General features: G+C 46.1%; 1 protein-coding gene across 2 annotated transcripts in view; it reads left to right on the forward strand.

The window, feature by feature from the left end:
- SLC6A11 (solute carrier family 6 member 11) overlaps nt 1-22,320 on the forward strand; it is a 117,806-nt gene that overhangs the window by 86,753 nt on the left and 8,733 nt on the right. For both annotated transcript variants that reach the window (XM_021069338.1, XM_021069339.1), the window contains exons 7-10: nt 907-1,010; nt 6,939-7,063; nt 17,243-17,355; nt 19,941-20,078. In XM_021069338.1, coding sequence (XP_020924997.1) covers nt 907-1,010; nt 6,939-7,063; nt 17,243-17,355; nt 19,941-20,078 — 480 coding nt within the window. The remainder of the gene's footprint in view (nt 1-906; nt 1,011-6,938; nt 7,064-17,242; nt 17,356-19,940; nt 20,079-22,320) is intronic.

Consider the following 22,320-nt stretch of genomic DNA (forward strand, 5'->3'; position numbering starts at 1 on the left):
TGTTTGCTAGTATTTGTATTTAGTGTAAAGTCCTTTACTCTATATGGCACTTGATTCTCAAGTGTTTGTCTTCTCAGCTGCATTTGGCTTTAGCCATGGATTTTCCTCTGTAACTTCTAGAAATGGGCTCCAACAGAGCCCAGGGCAATGTATTTCCTATTGTGTGTGTCACACCATCCATGACAAGTTTTTGTTAGAGGGAAATTCGGAGACAAAGAAAGTAGTTTCCATATGTACCACACACAGGAAGCCCCAAAGGCATCTCTTTGGAAAGATGATAAAGGTTATTATTTTGTCAGGCCTCCCCTTTCCCCTTTTCACTGCCCTCTGGCTAAGGGCACAGGGCAGAGTGAGAGAAGCCCCTAGACCTGTCGGAAAACTGGGGGCTTCATTGTAACTGGGCCAAGTGGTGAATGGTCCCCACACACACATGGTAAATAAATAAGCTCTGTGAGTTCAAAAACATCTGCAAGTGCTTTTCTTATTGTGACCTTAATCACAAAGAAGAAAAATCACTCATTTTGGCTTCAGTGATCCTGAGAGGGAACTTTGCAGATGAGGAGACTAAGCCTCAGAGAGGTTAAGTAACATGTCTAAGGTCACACAGCTGGAGCAGAGTCCTAAACACCCGAATTCTTGCTCTTTGGTGAACTATTGCCCATCACCTCCAGAAAATTCTGTATTTAATTAAGGACATTATATTTTAATCACCTCAAGAATAGAACTTCTAAAAAACACGTTCCTGAAATGAGGACATTTGATTGTCCCTTTGCGGAGTTTTTTTTTTTTTTTTTTTTTTTTTTGGAGGTAAGGTGTGTGTATGGAGGGGCATTTCAGAGAAGAGGGCCACCCCCTTGCCAGACATTCGACTTCTCTTTGTGCCAACTTGTTTGTGCCTTCCTACAGGTCTGGGTAGATGCCGGGACGCAGATCTTTTTCTCCTATGCCATCTGCCTGGGTTGTCTGACTGCTCTGGGAAGCTATAACAATTATAACAACAACTGCTACAGGTGAGTGTTCCCCATGCCCTGCCAGCTCTCCGTCAAACCCCGAGAGCCTGGCTAGTTCACAGTCACCCTGCCACCTTGCAGGACCAGGAGGAGACAGATGGGCTATTTGCCAGCCACCCCCACCCCAGGGTCAAAGGGTGGAGCACCAGAGGAGCTAGGAGAATACTAGATGTCATCAGAGTACATTCCAGGCTGCAGAGTGGGTCTGCTTGGATTCTATTCCGGCCTCCATCCTACCCTGTACAGCAGAGATTTATCCCACGTGAATTAACCCAAGGTCACACGGCAAGCAAGTGCCACTGCTGGGGCTTAAACCTGGGTTTTCCAACACCAAGGGCCTTGTTCTTCTGCCTTCTGTTCAGGAAAATCCTTCCTGCTGCTTCTCACTTGGTTATGGGGACCTCTCAAGTCCCATCTGGAGTGGCCAGTGCCCACTTTCTTGACAGCCCCCTCCCTCCATGGCTTCCTGCGGCTAGCTGTGCCTATTGGGAGGAGGCTCACGGAGAGGTGAGCCTCAGGCTGTCTGACCCTGGCTGCCTGGTCCCACACCTGCAGCCTGGGCTCCACCTTGAGGCTAAGATCCACAGAGGCCCAAGGACTTGCACACGGTCACCCAGCAGTGCCTGGCAAAAGTGAACTTTGCACCCTGGTCTCTAACTCTAGGCCAATGGCCTGGTTGCTGAGGTCCCTGCACCCCTGAATCAGCGCCCGGTCACAGTAGGTGACTATGCAGGGATGGCTGGACTGGACAGCGCAGCTCTTACACAGAGATCCAGAACTCCTTACTCAGGTACAGTCTCAGGAAAGAATGGCAGGGAAGCCATCCCCAAACACAAATTAATTGAAAACAGCAGGGTTTTTCAGCAAATAACTCTGAGATAGGTAAGTACTGGGGGGAAAATAAGAGAGATCCTCATATCTTGTCCCACATATGCCCCTTAATAAGTGTCAGATTGATTCAAGAGTTAAATATTTTTAAAAAGAAAACTACCCTAAAAGGAGTGAAATATTATTTTCATAGTGAAAAAGATATAGAAAACATCAGGATAATTAAATCAGGAAGGAATAAAGTGACAGATTGGTTCTCATAAAAATATAGAACTTCTAAAATTTCTGGAAAGACACAGAAAACTATTAAAAAGAGCCACCTCTGAAGAGAGGGCCTGGGAAGTCAGAGATGAATAGACAGGTTTTTTCCACCTACACCTTCCTATACAGTTAAAATGTTTTGTTTTGTCTTCTCTTTGCTTTTGGTTATGTATGGCTTTTATAATTTTAAAAAAATCATGCATTAGTACAAATATTATCCACATAGCCTCTGTATTACATCTCCAAACAAAACATTGTGAAAAAAATTGGAGTTTCCCTGTGGCTCAGTGGGTTAAGGATCCAGTGTAGGAGTTCCCTAGTGGCTCAGCGGAAACGAGTCCAACTAGGAACCATGAGGTTTCAGGTTCAATCCCTGGCCTCTCTCAGTGGGTTAAGGATCCAGTGTAGTCACTGTAGTGGCTCAGGTTGCTGCTGTGGCACAGGTTTGATCTCATGGCCAAAAAACCAAATTGTGAAAATCACCTACATAATTGAAGGGCATACTAACAACATATAAGATGATACCCAAAGGGTTTGTATCCTCATATGTAAAGAATACAGGTAGAACCTTGTGAAAAACACAAGAAGAACAAGAGAAAAATCAGCAATGTGCTCTTAAAATAGTTCATTTGCCCCAACTAGCAAATGAGCTGCGGTCTAAAAACAAACTCTGTTTGGTGGGGGCAAGGGTACAGTGCGAAGGGCCATGTCATACTCTGCTGGTGGGATGGGAACATGGATGAAATGGCCACATCACTTGGCAGTTGTGTGACTCCCATGAGACTTCATTTCGGAGAACTTCTGTTAGTGAAGAAGTCCCTCCCACGTCATCCCCATCTTCAAGGTAGGGAAACTGAGGCTCGTGGATGTCGACCCCTGGCTGGATGTGGTGGAGCCAGACTCCAGCTCCAGTCTTCTCACCCCCATGCCAGGCCCTGCTGCATCCTCTCTGAGAGCTACCTCTGTGATGGGTTTACCACCCCATTCATTAGGACAGCCATATACTCTGTGTGCTAGTGTGAGATGCCTGGATCGCTGCCCGATAGACATAGCTCCTGTCTATGGAGAGGGCAACCTGGGGAAACTGAGACAGTGAAAGCAGGCAGGTCCAGCATGCTGGAGGGAAGGGCACCGGGGAAGCCAGTGCCCCATCAGGCAGTGAGCTTTGCTGTCCCCTGGGCAGAGAGGTCACTGGGTATGTCTGGACAGAGTGATGATGGAGTGGTAGGGGGTCAGACCAGGTTGTTCAGAAGATCCTTTTGTCTTTCATGCATTCATAGGAAGGGGGCTTCGGGCATGAAAGGTAGAGCTCTGTCAGCCACGATACAAAATAGAACCATAGACAAGAAGAGAAAGGCAGAAGTTCCCGCTATGGCACAGTGGTATCAGTGGTATCTTGGGAGCACTGGGTTACAAGTTTGATCCCTGGCCTGGAACAGTTGGTTAAGGATCTGGCATTGCTGCAGTGGTGGCCTGGGTTGAGACTATGGCTAGGTTCTGATCCTTGGCCCTGGAACTCCATATGCTCCAGGGTGGCCAAAAAAGAAAAAAAGAAAAAAAGAGAGAGAGAAAGTCTGGGGAAGCAGCAGAGAGATGTCTGGCCCAGGTTGAACATGACCCCCTTGGCATGTAGGGGACGGATGCTATCCTCATACAGCTCTCGGCCTCAGCAGCCATCGTCCAGCCGCAGCAGCTCTCTGTGGTGGGCATTACACAAATCCCTAGTTCACTACTGTACATTACCTCCAGCCCGGCCATCAGCTCTGGGTCCTAGGAGAGCAGTGGCTAACACATAAGGAAGCGAGGAAGGGACTCCGTCATACAGATGAGGAAACTGTGGCCTGGGGGAGGGGGCAATCACTTGCTCCTGTTCACATTGCCAGAGATGGAACGTGGCTTTGAGCCTGGTTCCTGCACCCCTATTCCTCACTCGTATGGTCATTTCTTTCCCAACTGCTGCAGTCAACAAGGATTTCGCCAAGACTGCCTTGTCATCAGGGACAACTTTCTTCTCCCCCCCCAAGTGCATGAGTGAAATATGCTGACTGCCCCAGATCCCTCTGCTTTCCCATCCCACAGGCAGGGTTTTTTTTTCCCGTCACGTCAACAGAAGGAAGCAAATCCCCTAGGTGACATTGCACAATCCGAAGGCTCCTTTTATTTCCGCTTCCAAATTGTTCCGCAAGCAGATCTTCCCATCTCAGAGGGAGTAAATTAATACCCTCTCTTCTGACAGCATAATAGCTTCTGGAGGTCTTCAAAGCTCAGCTCAGTTCCTGCCAACTTCAAAGCACTTGTTACATAGCTTTTCACCTAGAAGGTGTCCTGTGGGGAAGGAATTAGAGGGATGGGGCTAGAACCAACCAGGCGGCGAAAATCCTCACTTTAGAGCACCAGGCGCTAAGCTCCCTCTGCTTGGAGGTGAGGTGCTCCGAGGATTGCAGTGAGGGCACAGGGCCCAAAGGGACTTCAGGTCTGCTCAGAGGCTCTGCCCCTCTGTGGTGTCAGGAAGTCGCTCTGGGGAAAGATGGGGACCTTGCAATAAGGGATATTTGTTTTCATAGACACACAAGGATAATTTTCCAAAAGGAAGAATTTGGAAATCTGAATTCTTAGGGAGCATTGTTTCTGTGTAGCTTCTAGAAAAAGCATAGGCTTTGGCGTCTGAGAACTGGATTCATATCCCTGCTTCACCAGCAGGTGACAGACAGCTTGCATATATGACTCCCCTCTCTGGGCCTCAGGATTCAGTGACACAGTGTTCAACACTATGGGTCCAAAAGACACAGGATAATTCTAGGATGGAGAGGCTATGAAGAAAACACCTTCCTTCTTTACTGTGCCACCTTGTTTTGCACTGTTGGATAAGTAGGGGCAGGAAAGAGGCAGGTGAGGCAGCTTTCTCCCAACAATAGGAGTAATTTTGCCCTCTTGGGCTGAGCTGATTTTCCCTTGGGAGGGGATCAGGCTTGCAGCCCAGCCTGTGTCCACAGTGCCTGAAGGGACCTGTATCAGTCACTCACTGCCACAAGCATGCTGTGTAACAAGCAGCCACAGAACTCAGTGGCTTACCACAAGCATTTGCTTGTATTGCTCACAAGTCTGCTGGTTGGTTGGTTTTCTTCAGGCTGTGGGTTGGGCAGGTTTGGATCCAGGGTCCAGGCGAGGCTCAAGCCCACTCCATGTGTACATTCTGGCTGCAGGGACAGCAGCTCCCCAGGGAATTCCTTCTCATGGCAGATCACAGACGGGATAAAGAACAAGCCCAATTGCACATGCACATGTCAAGCCTCTGTTTGTGTCGTATCTATTAATATCTCATTGGCCAAAGCAATGGAACAGGAAATATACTCCATCCCAAGGAAAAAGGTATGGGAGTAACTGCTTGTTGAAAAATGACTTAATCAGTCACAAGGCCCAAGAGACCCTGTTGTCCAAGCCACCTTGTCTACAGTGCAAAGATCAGACCTGAGAGCAGATACTGCAGGGACAGTTGGAACCCAAGGCTCCTGACCCCTGGTCTCAGGCTCTTTCCACTCTGCCCTTGATTCCTCGGGTCAATGCAAGGCAACTGGAGGTCAGAGTCAACAGTAGTAGTGTTGCCTCTGGCTGTATTACACAGTGTGATGTCCAGAGAAGAGATGAGAGTCCGCCTCGTTCTTGAGTTTTGTACTCAGTCTCAGATATGACATTTGAAGAGGGGCTGAACAAGTTGGAATCAATTTCAGATCACACGCAGAATGAGGAGCATTAGGAATGGAATTGGGAGGTTTTACTGAGCAAACTAAAAACTCAAGGGGACATAGCACCACCGTCTTCAGCTCTCCAGGCTGCTTGGGGGATTAGAACTGGGACTTACCAGAGAAAGTGGATGCTGGTCAAACACAGCCAGAGCCTTCTAGGAAGCAGAGCACCTCAGAGTGAGGTGGCTGGTACTGCTCGTCAGGTGGGAGCAGAGGCCAGCTGGCATGCTGTAGGCTGCTCATGCATCAGGTGGGAGATTGGACAGACCACCCCAAGCTCCTCCTCTAAAGTGGAGCATTACAGGGACTGTGAGCCTGACATCTCCTCCCCATCACACACTACAACGGCTGGGATCCTGAGCCACTGATTCCCTGACCCAGCTTTGTGGGGATGGACAGCCCAAGGTTGAAGTGGCCAGGTTGTGAGGGTTCCATCTTCCTCATCTTGGCAAAGCCTGGTTGTTCGTAGTCTGATTCCTCCTGGGTCACAACTGAATGCTGGCATTTCTTTGCTAGTGAGCCCTTCCCAAGAGCAGAGGACAGTCACTGCTTGGGTAAAGCCCTCCATGAGGGGTCTGGCCTGGAAGGGGCTGCCCCTCGCAGCAGCAGAGCAGAGGCTTGCAGCGAGGTCTGAGATGCTGCCCTAGTGAAGAGGGAGACTGGGAAGGGTGTCTCTCCCAAAGCTGCTCCACTGACCAAAAAGCAGCCCTTCCTCTCCAAGGCTTATGTCCTTGCTTTGAGCTCCCAGAAAATCACGCCTCTCTTGCTTCCCTTGGTTTTCTCCTACCAGGAATTTGCAGGAACATTGATTTGTTTCCAGGTCTTTCCTCACTGCTTGTGCATTTTCCTACTTGCCAGCCCCCCTTTCTTCCCATCCCCTATCCATGCTTCTGGTCCATGACTTACTCCATCTCCTAGAAACACAGGAGGAGCTGTGTGATCAGGGGCCAGCCTTCTCCCCTCTATGAGACACAGGGATTCCCCAAACACTGGGACTGCCCTGGCCCACAGGACAGCTGTGGTGCTCAGACAGAACATTCCCACACGGCACAGGTTCTGCCTGCTCTGACCCGTGCCCTCGTGCTGCCCCCCACAGGGACTGCATCATGCTCTGTTGCCTGAACAGCGGCACCAGCTTCGTGGCCGGGTTTGCCATCTTCTCGGTCCTGGGCTTCATGGCGTACGAGCAGGGGGTGCCCATTGCCGAGGTGGCAGAGTCAGGTAAGTTTGCTAAAGTGGAGATGCGACCCTCCTCCCAGCCCACTCTTCTCCTGGGCTCAGGTCTCAGGAGTGGAGGGGGCCCCCTGCCCATCCACACACCAGGTTCCTGGAGGGGAACCATCAGCCCTGAGCACCATCACCACTCACTACATGACGGCACTGTCTCCACTACTACCCTTTCTGTCCTGTTCCACGCCTGCAGAGTGATTTTTTTTTTTCAGAGTGCAAACCAGGACTGATTTGATCAACAGCCCTCCCTGATCAACAGCCTGTTTTGGCTTCCTATAGTACTGACCTCTCAGCACAGCCCCCAGGCGACCTCCTGCACTGCCCGGCTCCTCTGGCCTCCCCACCAACTACGTCTCCTGTGTGTGCACTCAGCCTCATCACACTGTGATCTGCTTCCACTTCTGCAGCATTGCTCATACCCCCCTTTCCACTTCCAGGGCCTTAGCACTGCTGTTCCCTCTGCTTGGAGAGCCTATTTCCCTTTCCTTGTTCTAGATACAGAATCATGGTCCTGATAACACTTAAGTGTAAAATAACATGTGTTTCTATCAAACACACCACAGGTAAGGTTATTGCTGCCAAGGTGATTGTACAAAATAGTGAATAACTCTTTCCTTGATGTACATGGTGTTTGAATTCTGGAAGATTCATTGTGTATTAAAAAGTATAGGGAGTTCTAGTTGTGGCTCAGTGGTAATGAACCCAACTAGTATCTATGAGGATATGGGTTCAATCCCTGGCCTCACTCAGTGGGTTAAATATCTAGCATTGCCATGAGCTCTGGTGTTGGTTGCAGTGCAGAGATGACATGGATCCACATTGCTGTGCCTGTGACATAGGCTGGCGGCTGTAGCTCTGATTTTGACCCCTAGCCTAGGAACTTCCAAACGCAAAAAGAGTTTGTGTTTACATGACAGAGCTAGACTCTAACATCCAACACATCTGAATAGGTTTTTCACCTACAGGAATGTCTGGTGGGACAGTTAGGAGCATGCTGGGGGCCCAGCCTCCCTGGCCTCCATCTATTCAATGCCGATCATGCCCCCCTTTTATTGTGATATCAGCCACCCCTGGAGCTACATTGCCTCTCTGAGAACCCTAGTCTGGGGTTTTGCCTGATGTGCACAGATAAAAAGGCCCCCCTCTGAGCCCCCATGCTGGGCAGGGTGGCGGGTGTGGACATCAGAGCCAGAAGCTGGTCACCAAGCTCTGCTTCATGACTACTCAGGGTGGTCCTTCCTCTGGATGATGGCTGCCAGAGACGGTCCCTGCTGAAGTAGGGGCCAGAGCTGGGCCAGAGGATATCAGTATGATCAAAGCCATCAATCATCAAGTATCTGCTATGGGCAGGAATGTCTCATGTGATCTTCAGCTCAGCTCTCCAAGGTGGTACTTGTACTACCCCCAGTTTACAGATGAGGAAGCTGAGGCTCAGAGAGATACGGCCACTCACCCAAGATCTTGCAGACTGGAAGGAACAGAGCTGTATTTAATCCATTCTATGCTCTGACCACTCCATCCTACTGCCCACTGTGGGCAGGCACCTGGCACCTCACAAAACATCCCTGCTCCTTCCTCAAATTAAACCCTGGGGCAGCCTTGTGAAGAAGGAACATTACCTTCTCTGTGGGAGCCTTGCCCTCCCTGAGAACCTGCTTCCTCCTCTGTAAAAATACAAACTCATTCCCACCTCAGATGTTGAGTGAGCTAGGATATCCACAGCCCTATTGTTAGTCCTTTTATCACTATTTCCATTTTACAGATGAAGCTCAGAGAGGAGTTGCAGCTAGGAAGGAAAAGAGCCAACTGAATTTTTTAACTTTTTTTCTTATTTCAGATTGAAAGCATATTCACTGTAGAAAAATGTGCAAATATTGACCAAGTAAAACTCTCCAAACTAAATCTGGCAACACTTTGGTGTTTTCCTGCCAGGACTGTCCAGGCATATATAGCTGTATTTGTGTTGATGGAACCTGGGCCATATTATCCTTGGTATTCTGTAGGTTGCATTTTCCCTTCACAATAAAGCATAAGAGCTTTCTGCCTCAGTAAACAGAGATCTCAATCATGAATTTTACTGGCTGTGTGGTATTCCACAAAATAGATGTTCCATAATTGATTTACTCACTGGCCAGGTCCTGGGGTGATTGTTCATACACAACATCAAATGCTCACAGCCCCTCTATAAGGCGGGCTTTATTGAAGCCTCCATTTATGGCTATGCAGAATGTGCCCTGCAGAACTCCAGGGGACGCCGTTCACATAGATGGCAGCCCTAGGCTTTATACTGCCCATTACAGATGAGGATCCTGTAGCTCACAGCAGGAAGTGGTTCCACATAGCCCAGGGGAACAGCCTGGCTCTGGCCTCTTCTGCTTCACCATCCTGTGTCACTCCTGGTGCCAAGCAGGTAGAAGCCTGCTGTATGTTAAGGGTGTGAATCAGAGCAAGATCTCCTTTAGGAGTTCCTGCTCTTTGGAGAAATTGCAAGGGGCAAGTGAATATAGCCCCCTCACCCTGTTCAGCAAGACCTTATAGGGACATTTCTAATTTAAATACCTAATTAAGAAGAAAGGTTTAAAGGAAAAAAATTAAGTTTTTATCTGAAGAAGCTGAAAAAAAAGGAGAACAAATTAAACCCAAAGTAGAAGCAAAGAAATATTCAAGGTAAGACATACAAACAATAGAGAAAAGTTTCAAAGCCAAAACTTGGTATAAGAACAGATAGCAAAATGTGTAACACCTTGGCAAGACTAATCAAGGGGGAAAAATTAGAGAAAACACAAAGAATGAAAGAAGAAATGTGACTGCAGATCCTACAGACATTAAAAATGAGAATAGGAAATATTATGAACAACTTCAAGCTAATATACTTGCTAATGTGAATTAAATGGACTAATTCCTAAAAATACATGATTTTCTTAAACTGACTCAAGAAGAAATAGAAAAACTAAATGGTTCTTTATTTTTTTAAAGAAATTTGAATCATTGTCAAAATTCTTTCTATCAAGAAAACTCCAGGCCCTGACGGGTTCACTAGTGAATTCTACCCAAGATTTAAGAAAGAAATAATATTGATCTTACACAAACTCTTTTAAATATTAGACAAAGTAAGAATTCTGAGTAAGGGCAATGACAGCTGATAGCTATTTATATCCCAATTTTTTTCCCAAACGATAAGAAAAAAAAAAGAAGGGAAAAGTCAATTCAACACAAAACCATAACTTCTGTATAACTTGAAGACAGAAAATATTGGAGTTCCCATTGTGGCTCAATGCTAACAAATCTGGCTAGTATCCATGAGGACATGGTTTGATCCCTGGCCTCGTTCAGTGGGTTGAGTATCCATTGCTGCCACAAGCTGCAGTGTAGGTTGTAGATGTGGCTCGGATCCCTCATTGCTGTGGCTGTGGTGTAGGCCTGCAGCTGCATCCCTGATTCAGCCCCTAGCCCAGGAACTTCCATTTGCTGTGGGTATGGCCCTAAAAAAAGAAGAGAGAAAATACCAAAGCTGCAGCAGAAGCTCTTGAAGGGATCTAAGACTGATTTGAAACAATCACAAGAAATATTAAATCTACTCTAAATCTGAAAATACTGGAAAGGATCCAGACAGATCCCTTAACCTGGACTACAGAGAAGGTACTCAAAGGAGGTGTGTTTTCACAGGACAGGAACCATTTAAAGAAGAGGCACCAGTTAAAGGAGGTACCATTTGAAACACAAAGCTGCTGGGGCAGAAAAAAAGGCAAAAAGGAAAGCAAAAGCACCCTTTTGCAATGAGGTGATGAAGGAGACCAAGAAAAGGAGATAAAATGGAAAGCCCTGCAAGGCAACAGACAACCATAGAGTCAGAGTGCAGAAGAGGCGGTCACCCTTCCTCCAAAACAAAAGACTGCTAAAGTGCCCGGACTTGCTATTCTGGCAGAAGAGGATGCCATTACACCGGGGCTATTATAAAATACCCAAGAACATTAACAAGAGAAGAGTGGAGTCCATACAGAACTATTACAGAAAATCAGGAGTAGAAACTCCTCATATATCTAACCACACTGCCCCTCTGAAAACCAACCAAACCAATCGTAGTTGTAAATCAACACTCCAAACAAAATTAAACATACTCAAACAAGCCTCTGAAGATGTGGGGGGAAAAAAACCCTTTGAACTAGTAACTTTAACAAATGGACGAAGGGAAGAACAGGAATAAATGAAAAGAGTTGACTGAAATCAGGAGGGAAAATGAGAAAAAAGAAAAGACTATTATCTCAGAAATGAAGAATAAATTGCAGAGTGTCACATGGAGAATAGTCTCAATAAGGGGCATTTTAAAAAGGAAGGAAAGCCACCAAGTGAATGAATATGACATGAAGAAGTGGAAATGATCCCTACCAAACAGTAGAAATGGAAGACTGGTAAAGAAGAAAAATATTCCTATTATCAGAGTCCCTGAAAAGAAAAATAAAACAATGGAACAGAGGTAAATAATATTTAAAACCATAATCAAAGAAAACTTTTTAGCAACAGAAAAGAACCAAATCTATACATTGAAAGAACTTCTTGGGCACTAGGGAATATTAACCCAGAGTGATCAACTCCAAGACATTCCAGTAAAGTTACCAGTTTTCAAAGATAAAGAAAATCCTCAATCCAGACAAAAAAAAAGATCACACAAACATATGCACCAAATAACACAGCAATAATCTTTATGAAGCAAAAACTGCAGGAGATGCAAGGAGACCTAGATAGAAATAAACTAACCATAAGAGAAAACTCCACTAAACTCATGAATCAATAAAAGTGAAAAAATGAAAATAAATGAATTACACCCCATGTAGAAAAATAAAAACAACAAAATGAATTTAAAGAAGGCACAAGGAAGGATAGAATAAAGATAAAAGCAGAAAGTAATGAAGTAAAGAATAGAGAAAGGGTAGACTTAGGGGTTTTTTTTAAATAACAAAATTCTAGTTTTTTTTTTTTAATAAAAATAGGCAAATCACCAAAGGATCAAGAAAAAAAGAAAGGGAGAACATACAAATAGCAAAACAGGAAATGACAAAGGGGAAATAAACATTGAAGCAGAAGACATTTTTAAAAATCATAAGGGATTATTTTATAATCCTCTTTGCATACAAATTTGAAAACCTAGATGAAATGAATGTTTTCCTAGGGAACTAAAGATTGCTAAAATTGACCTGATTTGATTTAGAAAGCTTAAACAGGCCAAGTTTCATAAAAGAAATAGACATAGTTATTAAGGAATTACCCACAAAAAATGCCAGGCCCAGATGATCTCTCAGAGAAATTCTACCAAACCTTCAAGAGCAGATAGTCCCAGTGCTCTAATAACTATTTCTGAGCATTGAAAGGGGGAGAAAATTCCCTAACTCATTATATGAAACATAATATCTAAACCAAATAGACAATGCAAAAAAAGAAAACTACGGATTAATATCACTCATGCATATTGATGAATCAATACTAAATAAAATATTAGCAAACTCAAATCCAAAAATGTTAGAATCCAAAATCACATTAAGAAGGTAATAGCCTATGTCCAAGAAAGATTTGTTCCAGGAATGACGTAAGGGTGATTTAATGCTTAAGAAAGCCATAAATATCACCATGTTAATAACCTAAATGAAATACATCATAAAATTATCTCTATGGATGCTGGAAAAGTCTTTGAAAAAATTCAACATCCATGCACTGTGAAAAATAATCAAGTAAATGGAATTGAAGTGTATTTTTAAAAATAAGTGTGTATGTATCAAAGTTTAAAAACCACGTATCTATAGTATCCTACCCATCATGTAAGAAAAAAGGAGATAAGAAAATAAGTCTGCTTATTTGTGCCAAAGAAATATAGAAAGGAGAAACTAGAAAATAAAGACAATGGTTACCTATGAGGGTGGGTGGAAAAGGGATAGAAAAGAGGAGGAATTAAGAAATAAGGATGAGAAAGAAGCACCCTTCCTCTGAGTATATATCTTTATTAGCTCTGATTCTTAGAGCCACAATCATGTTTCACATACCACCCAAAATAAATAGTTCTTTATATGGGTGGAACCAAAATGGAATACAATGAACTAATGAACTAATGAACTTAACTGTATTGCAAATGAATAATGCAAACACATCGAAGAGAATAGGAAAGAAAAGAACTAACATAAGTGAATTTTAGGAAGCTGTGTGTTGACCGGACACTGTAGGGCCAAAAATGAAAATTAATGTACTCTTGTTAGTACAGGGAAATGGGTTAGCAATTCTGTAACAATTGTATATGTATGTTAGGATTAAACAAGTCCATGTAGATAACTAAAGGCAGATTTTTTACTGTCTGAAAAAGAAGTTAGAAATAAGGAACGCTAAGCTAAGAATGAACTGGAATTAGAATTGGAGGTGTTAGTGTGGACTCATGATTTTAATATATATGCTGGTAGGCATAGAAACATTTTTTATGTCTGTTTGTGTAGGTAAATATATGTAGACATGTTTCCTAGCTCTGTGTGCTGAGAGGGCCTCTGAGCAATGATACTCCAGTGGCAGTGAGCATATCCAGTGGCTAGATCTTGGTTTCTAAACACCATTTTCTAATGTAATGAATATAAGCTCCTTGGAGAAGCAGTTGATTTGAATGCTGCAACAGGACTGGATGAAGCTGGGACATTTTGTGGTGCCCCCAAAGTAAGAAAGTGCTCAAAAAAAGGATGGAAGTATATCAAAAGGACACAGAAATCAACCTGAAGAAGTTCCCAGTGGCCAAACCTAGGGCAATTTGAACAGCAAAATAAATAATGGTAATATTGGATTATGACCCCTAAAATAAACAAAGTACCCAGGAGTCCATACCTGAAATGAATAAAAGTTGAATAAACAAATAAGTGGATATGAAGAGACAGCTCTTCTTTACAGAAGAATTCTAATTAGTAAATGTAGGAGGAATAGAAAAAAATGTAAAAGCTACTAGGCAAATGCCATGGAAATAATTGTTGCAGGCATATTCCACCAGTGGATGATAAAATCAATGGGTAAAAGTTTGACCTGAAACAGGATGTTTTCATGATCTCAAAATACCCTCCCCAGTGGAGTTCCCATCGTGGCTCAACAGTAACAAACCTAGCTAGTATCCATGAGGATGCAGGTTCCATACCTGACCTCACTCAGGGGGTTAAGGATCCAGCGTTGCCAGGAGCTGTGGTGTAGGTTGCAGACATGGCTTAGATCCCACATTGCTGTGGCTTTGGCATAGGCCAGCAGCTACAGCTGGGATTTGACCCCTAACCTGGGAACTTCCATCTGCCACAGATGCAGCCCTAAAAAGAAAAAAAAATTAAAAATGAAATAAATATCCTCCCCCAAATATTTACCAATTGCAAAGGGAAACATAGTGCCTTAAGAATGGAGAAAATTGGCATTAACCAACTTACCCAAATGATCAAGGTCACCATCTCCTGTGCTAAGGTTTATTGGCATCCTGTGTCAACTGTTATGATAAACTGAGAAAGACACAGCATCATCTCTATATGTTTCCTGCCCAACATATGCATAACTTCAGTTTAATAATGAGAACATAAGGCAAATGCACATCGAGGAACATTCTGCAAAATAATGATCAGTAGTCATCAAAAATATCAAGGTTATTAAAGACAAAAAAGGGCTTGGAAGAGAGTAAAGACATACAACTCCACAGGTTGGAGGAGACCAAAGACAAGCAACCATGAAGTGCAGTGTGGAATCCTGAACTGGACATTGGAACAGAAACAAAAAGGATATAAGGAGAAAAACTGGTGGAATATGAATAAGTTCTGTAGTTTCATCAAGAGTGTGTACTAGTGTTAATTTCCTGGCCATTAAATATTGCACGCTTCTCCCTAAAATCAAAAACAAAGCAAAGATATATGTTGTCTCCATTTCTTTTTTTGTCTTTTGTCTTTTTAGGTGCACTTGTGGCATATGGAGGTTCCCAGGCTAAGGGTCAAATTGGAGCTGTAGCTGCTGCCCTATGCCACGGCCACAGTATAGTGGGATCTGAGCTACATCTGTGACCTGAACCATAGCTCATGGCAACACCAGATCCTTAACGCACTGAGTGAGGCCAGAGATTTGAACCTGCATCCTCATGGATACTAGTCAGGTTCGTTAACCACTGAGCCATGACAGGAACTCCTGTTGTCTCCATTTCTATTCTCTATGATACTGGAATTCCTAGAGAATGTGGTAAGGTAAGAAAAATTAAAAGTATTAAGATTGGAAAGGAAGAATAAAGACTGTCTTCATTCATAAAACAACCTGATTGACCACATAGAAGAATCCTAAGAAACCTACCAAAAATTACTAAGTGAACTTATTAATGTCGTGGGATAAAAAGACAATAACCAAAAATCTATGGTATGCCAGCAACAAATAATGGGAAGATTTTAAACTGCTTTTCACACAACACCAAAAAATGAAAGGGCAAGCCACGGACTTAAAAAAAATATTCATAATGCTTCTTTCTCATAAAAGATTTATACCCCAAATATATATAAGGAATTCTTACTACTCAACAAAAAGGAAACAATCCAATCAAAAATGGGCAAAGAATCAAGAGGTACTTCCCAGAAGAAGATATGTGAAGGATATGTGAAGATACTTTATTCTACATTGTTAGTCATCAGGGAAATACCAACTAAAACCATAATGATATAATACTTCACACCCACTACAATGACTAAATTTGAAATACTGACAGGAGTTGCCTTCTTAGCTTAGCAGCTAACGAACCCGATTGGGATTCATGAGGATGTGGGTTTGATCCTTGGCCTCGCTGAGTGGGTTGAAGATCTGGCATTGCCATGAGCTGTGATGTAGGTTACAGATGCGGCTCAGATTCTGCCTTGCTGTGGCTGTGGTGTAGGCCAGCAGCTGTAGCTGCAATTAGACCCCTAGCTTGGGAATTTCCATATGCTGTGGCCCTAAAAAACAACAACAACAAAAAAAAGGCAAAAAAAAAAAATGCTGACAACATCAAGTGGGTTGTGGAGCCACTGGAACGCTCAAACATTGCTGGTAGGAATGTAATATGACACAACTACCTTGGAAATCAGTTTGGCATGTCTTAGAAAGTTAAACGTGATTACCATATGACCTGGTAATTCCACTCTCCTAGGTAGGATGAACAGAGATAATCCAAGGTGAAAAAAAATTAGATCAAAGACAGGAAGCAAGGGTAGAGACTCTGCAGAGGGACCCCAGGCAATGGTAGAAATGTCCTGTATCTTAATTGCAGTGATGGTATCTGGGTGTATCCACTTCTCAAAATTCATTGAACTATACATTTAAAGCAAATGCTTATTGTGGTAAACTGGACTTTAACAAGGCTGTTTGTAAGATAAAAAAACATAATCAGAATGAATTTTTTGAACATTTACCTTATGAAGTGCTTCCCATATTCTGCATCATCCCACTGAATTCTTAAAACCACCTTATTAGGTAGGACTCCATTGTTCTCTTTTTCCAGCTGAAGAGGTAGAGGCAGAGCTCACAGTAAAAGACAAGGATTTATTTGAACCCTTGACCACTGTGCTATAGGGCTGGAACTTCAGAATCTCAGCCTTGACATTAATAAAGCTCGTCCTGAGGCCGTGCTAACAAGCCCTCCATTAGGAGCAGGCCAGACAAGAGAGTGTGGACCTGGAAACTGAGAGGAAGAGCCCAAAGGAAGAGGCAGGCCTAGGTAATCAGCATTTGTCCAAGTCTGGACTCTTAACAACTTACCTGGTAATCATCCAGTGCCTGGGCCTTGCCTCACCCTAGACCAACTAAATTAGAATCTCTGGGGTGGGCCTAAGAACCTGCATTTTAGTAAGAATGCCTCCCTTCTCCCCTGCCACCTACCCCCATAGGAAGAGTAGCAAAAGGTCTGTGCAGAGGAAGGTCTGGGTGTCAGACCAACCTGGGCTTGAATCCTGACCCTTCTAGACCCTTGCTTCCCTCTCTATGCCTCACCTTGCTCAGCCGCACAGTGGGCATCACGGCAGTACCAATAGCATGGGGTAGCCGGGAGAGTTACCTCATTTGAGTGAGAATGAAGCACAGCACAAAGGAAGCACTCAGTACCAGTGGGTTAAACCAACAATTGAATGTGGGACTGGACTCCACCTGGCACCTCTCTCTCTCCTTCCTCTCCAGGCCCTGGCCTGGCCTTTATCGCCTACCCCAAGGCTGTCACCATGATGCCTCTCTCCCCACTGTGGGCCACCTTGTTCTTCATGATGCTCATCTTCCTAGGCCTGGACAGCCAGGTAAGGGGGCGCCCAGCCCAGGAGGGTGGGAAAGCCAGATGCGGCTCTCAGGAACACCCTGGGGCCTACACACCACCTCCTGGTCCTGGTTGTCAGCACCAAGCCAGGTCACAGAGGACACGGGGATGTGGAACAGCATCTTCTTCCTTCATCTCTGTGTTGGGGTCCCACATGTCCTCAGTACCACCACCAGTACCCCGCCACACACATCCCACCCGCCTGCCTCTCTTTGCAGCCTGAGGGCCTCTCCACAGCCACCCTCCCCTTGGCAGCCTGCCTTCCTCAGCGAAGAATGTGTAGTTAGAACTAGCAATTTATCTGTGAGTATTTTCCTTTCTCTCCACATGAATGCAAGCACTTACATCTTCTCACATTGCAAAATTCAGCCCAGCACCCTCCCAGCCCTCCTCCAACCCTCTCCTTGGTTTTCCTGCCAGAATTCTGTGACCTCCAGGCCCTCTTCATCCCAGAAATCTGCCCTCTGCCCTGCTGCCCTATTGCAGCGGGTTCCCCTGAGCCCCAGAGAAGGCCTTCCAGCCAGAGCCAGTCACTCTGCTGTCAGGCGGGGGTCTCTTGGCAAAGCGCTGCCCCCAACCTGTGACCTTGTGTGAGTCACTTAGGACCCAAACCCCATGGCTGGCCTACCTATCAACCCAGCCAAGTCCAATTTCTTCTCCTGGATGGTTTCTCAGGAACTGCTAAGCTGAGCTGCAGAAGCACCGGGTGTTTTTGCTGATAACCGTCACCTCCTTTGTTGCGGGCAGAGGCCTCAGGAGGGATCGCCAGCTTATGTGTGACAGTGACAGGCCTGCCTCCACAGAGGGATGCAGGGGCCAAGCCTCAGCTCTGAGTCCCTGGGCTAAGCCAGGCCCACACTGGGAATGAGATACTCTGTTTGCAAAGGGGGCCTAGGGACCCAGAGGGCGGATGGCTGCTCTGCTCACCCCCAGGTGTGAATGGCACTTACTGTGTGCCAGGCCCGTGTCCTTTGTTCTTAATCATGATAACCACGTGGACTAGCCCCCCTCCAACTTTGGTTAGCCCCATTTTGCAGAGGAAGAAACTGAGGCTCAGAAATGCGAGTGACTACCTGGGACATGCACCCAGGTCTGTGTGCCTCTTAGGCCACCTGCTCTCATGTCTCTCCAATTGAGGAGCTGTATCAACAGCCTCCCCTGCATCTGCATCTCCTTCCCTCCCTGGGGACCCCAGAGAAAGCATGATCACAGCTGTAGAGTCTGGGCAGCCTAGAGACCAGGAGCCTGGGCATTGGAGTCAGATAGGCCTGGGTTTGACTCTTGCCAGCTGTGTGACTCCAGGGTAGTCACTTCACCTCTCTGTGCTACAGCCCTTTGCATAGTGAGATGGAAATACCTTTCCTGAGGAAATAGAGGTGAATCAGAAAGGATCTGGAGCCAAGGAATGGCTCCAGGGAAGGGAGTGCTCTCATACGGTGACCCCCCAGTGCCACCCGGCCTCTGGTACAAGATTGCCTGATTCAAATTCAGGCTCTATGATGTTGCCTCTGTGACCTTGGGGCAAGTTCCTTACATGCCTATGATTCTGTGTCTTCGTTTACAAAATGGGGGTAATAATAGCACTTAACACATGGATATTAAGTAAATTAAAATCTGTTAACTGCTTAGAACTGAGCCCAGCACTCAGCAAGCACCATGTGTTCGCCATTTATCAAACATTTTCTGAGCATCTCCTCTGTGCCACCAGAGATAGATAAAAACGACTTGGCCCCTGCCCTCTAGGGTCTCACCTTTGTGTAAGGAGACAAATATAACCGCATGGGATGAGGGGTTGGGACAGAGCCTGGAAGCGGGGGGGTGTCAAGAAGGAGCAGGCAGGAAAAGGCTCATGCAGATCTTCCCACAATGCTGGGAGAACCCCAGGAGTGGGGGAGGGGTGCATTGGGGTATTTGGGCTGGGTGTTGGTGGGTGAGTAGGAATGCAACGGATCCTGGACCTGGCCCTCTCTCAGCATGGTGGGACACAGGTGCTTAGCGGCTCAAGCTCTGCCCAGTCTGGCCAGGCGCAGAGACTTGCCCAACTCACACGCAAGAGCTAGGTGTTGGCTCACCTGACTGTCCATCCAGCAGAGGGATGCCTGCCAACCAGAAGCAGAGGGCAGGGGAACTGTCACAGTCTTGGAGGACAAGCAAGTCAATCCCATCGCAGACTGACCAGAGCTGCCACCAGCACAGACCTCAGCTCTCAGGACAGTTAAAGAAACTCCCATCTGGCTTCCCAGGCAGAGGCTGGGTCTCATTGAAGTCACTGACCCAGCACATAGGCATATGGCAGGCAGTGTATGGGGGTGGGGAAGGGGGTCAGAAGACCTCAGTTCTTCAAGTTGTGACCCTACTTATTCCTTGCTGAGAGGCATTGGATAGGTTACTTCCCCTCTCTGAGCCTCAGGGTCCTCCTGTGTTAAATGGGTCTGCTGAAGTTCGCTAAGTGTCAGGGCTATTGATTTTATTCTCGGGCCAGTGTAAGTATGGCCCAGGGTTTAGGCCCAGGGCCACTAAGAACAGCCTTTCTCTTGGGCTTCACACCACCATATCTACCCCGTCCAGTTCGTGTGTGTGGAAAGCCTCGTGACCGCTGTGGTGGACATGTACCCCAAGGTCTTTCGGCGGGGCTATCGGCGAGAGCTGCTCATCCTGGCCCTATCGATCATCTCCTATTTTCTGGGCCTCGTGATGTTAACGGAGGTGAGTGATGTAGACCCACGTAGGTGATGTGAACAGGGTAGCACAAGGCTAAGTGCCTGGGCTTCGGGTCAGGGGGTCCGATGTCAAATCCCAGCTCTGACACTGACGAGCTGTGTGACCCTGGCCAGGTCCAACGCTTCTCAGGGACTCGGTTTTCTCATCTGTGTAATGGGTTGTCTTGAGAATCAAGTGAAAGCTCTCATTAAGCTGTTAGCACAATTTCCTGCCTGTGTTAAGCGTTCAGCTAAAGGTCTCAACTGTCACTTGTTAGAGGGAATGAAACTCAGAGGGAAAGACTGGGTTTACCTAGTCGTGGTGAATGTGTGGATGCCTGGGCCATTGCCCCCCACCCTTCTTTCCATTTTTTTCCATCTTACTGCCATACCTGCAGCATATGGAAGTTCCCAGGCTAGGGGTCAAAAGGAAGCTACAACTGAGGCCTATGTCACAGCAACAGCAATGCCAGATCTGAGCAAGCCATATCTGTGACCTACACCGCAGCTTGTAGCAATACTGGAACCTTAACCCACTGAGTGAGGCTAGGAGTTGAACCTGCATCCTCATAGAGATGACACCGGGTCCTTAACTAGCTGAGCCATGACGGGAACTCCTGGGACACCCCTTACAGTAACTTCTGGGTGAAAGTAACAGTGTCAGCCATAGAGGCCTCAACTAGTTACTATTACTGGTGACAAGTTCAGAGCAGGCTTTTCTGGGGAGTCACTGAAACAGACATGCATGAGATTGGACACTTTCAGATTGGACTGAATGTTCCAGCCCCAGCCTTCTGTGTGTACCCTCTCCTTGTCTCTGTCAGGCCTGTGGGTGAGAAGGGGTTCATCATGACCCCAAATTAAGACTGTCTCATAAGGCCATGTATCTCTCCCCTCCTGCAGCCATCCTGTCTAATAAATGCTTTCTTAAGTACCTTGGGAAGGTGAGATGAGCTATCTTTTTATCCACACTCACAAAATTAATTAATAATAAAAGCCACATCCCCAAAGAAAACCCCCAAAAAACTGTTGCCTAGAGTCAAGAGGAGGTTTTGTAAGAAACATGCAAAGAAATGAGGAAATTCAGAATCTGTCAAAGCAGATGATGTGGTATTGAGGTCGGTCTCTTAATCTTCGTCATCCTCCGCTTCTCAGCTCAAAAACCACCTCCTCCTGGAAGCCTTCCCTGCATTCTTCCTGCCCAGGATGTCTTTCTAAGCTCAGCCCAACCTCCATCTGGCCGATACGATGATCTGTCTGTTCACTTGCTACCCCCACCTGCCCTGAGACCCTCAAGAGCTGGAGGCGGTCTTGCCCAGCCCTGAGCCGGGGCCTGTCATTGAGTGGGCTCTGGGACTGGTGGCTGGTGTTATTACTGCTCCTAGTCATTGTCACATTAACAGAATGATAATCAGGTTGGAGCAAATGAATGGGGCAGCACTTCCCGTTTCCATCTCGCCTCCCCCCACACAGAGAACAGTGCTGCAGTGAGCAGGGCCTCATTAAGCTGTTTAATTACGAAAAGTAGTCTTTTGTCACATACAAATTGGGGGGTTGACTTGATGCCTTAAAGAAGCTGGTGGGGCTACCAGAAGCGCAGGCGTCAGCAGGGTGTCCCTGGCTTGTAGCAGGCGGGTGGCAGGCCCTCCTGGACACCAGCCCTGGGTGCCCCGGCTCACAAAGCCCCCTGCCTGCCTTCTCCCAGGCTTCAGGTCTGCCCCGGGGCACCTCGGCCTTTGGCTGCCCAGGACCATGAGCCAGCAGACACTTAGGCCCCACATGCCAACCTTCTCCCTTCATGGAGGCGCATCTGTGAGTGATCACACCAGGAAGTTCAGATTGCCAAATGGGCCGTGTCAGCCTCAGTAATTGCTGGCAGGATCTTCTCCTTCATTTATAAGTGTTTAAATCTTGATGCTAGGGAAAAAATAGCCCATGAATGTCTCACCTTCCACTGGAACAGTGTGGTGAGTGGTGAAGGGCAGGACCTTACAGCCAGATACCTGGGCTCCATCCTCAGTCCTACGACTGGGCAGCTGGGTGACCTGTGGGAGTGTTCTCCCCATCCCGGGCCTCGTTTCCCACATGGCACTGAGGATGACAGTAGCACCTGCCTGTGGTCCCCCTGCATGGTCAGCTGGACAGAGACATGGGGGCAATTAAAGCAGAGCTGACACTTGGTAAGTGTTGCATTAGGCTTCCTCCTGGTTTTCTTTTTTCTTTTTCTTTTTTCTTTTTTTGCAGCTGCA

This window comes from Sus scrofa, chromosome 13 (genome assembly GCF_000003025.6).
Source record: "Sus scrofa isolate TJ Tabasco breed Duroc chromosome 13, Sscrofa11.1, whole genome shotgun sequence".
NCBI classification, from domain to species: Eukaryota; Metazoa; Chordata; class Mammalia; order Artiodactyla; family Suidae; genus Sus; species Sus scrofa.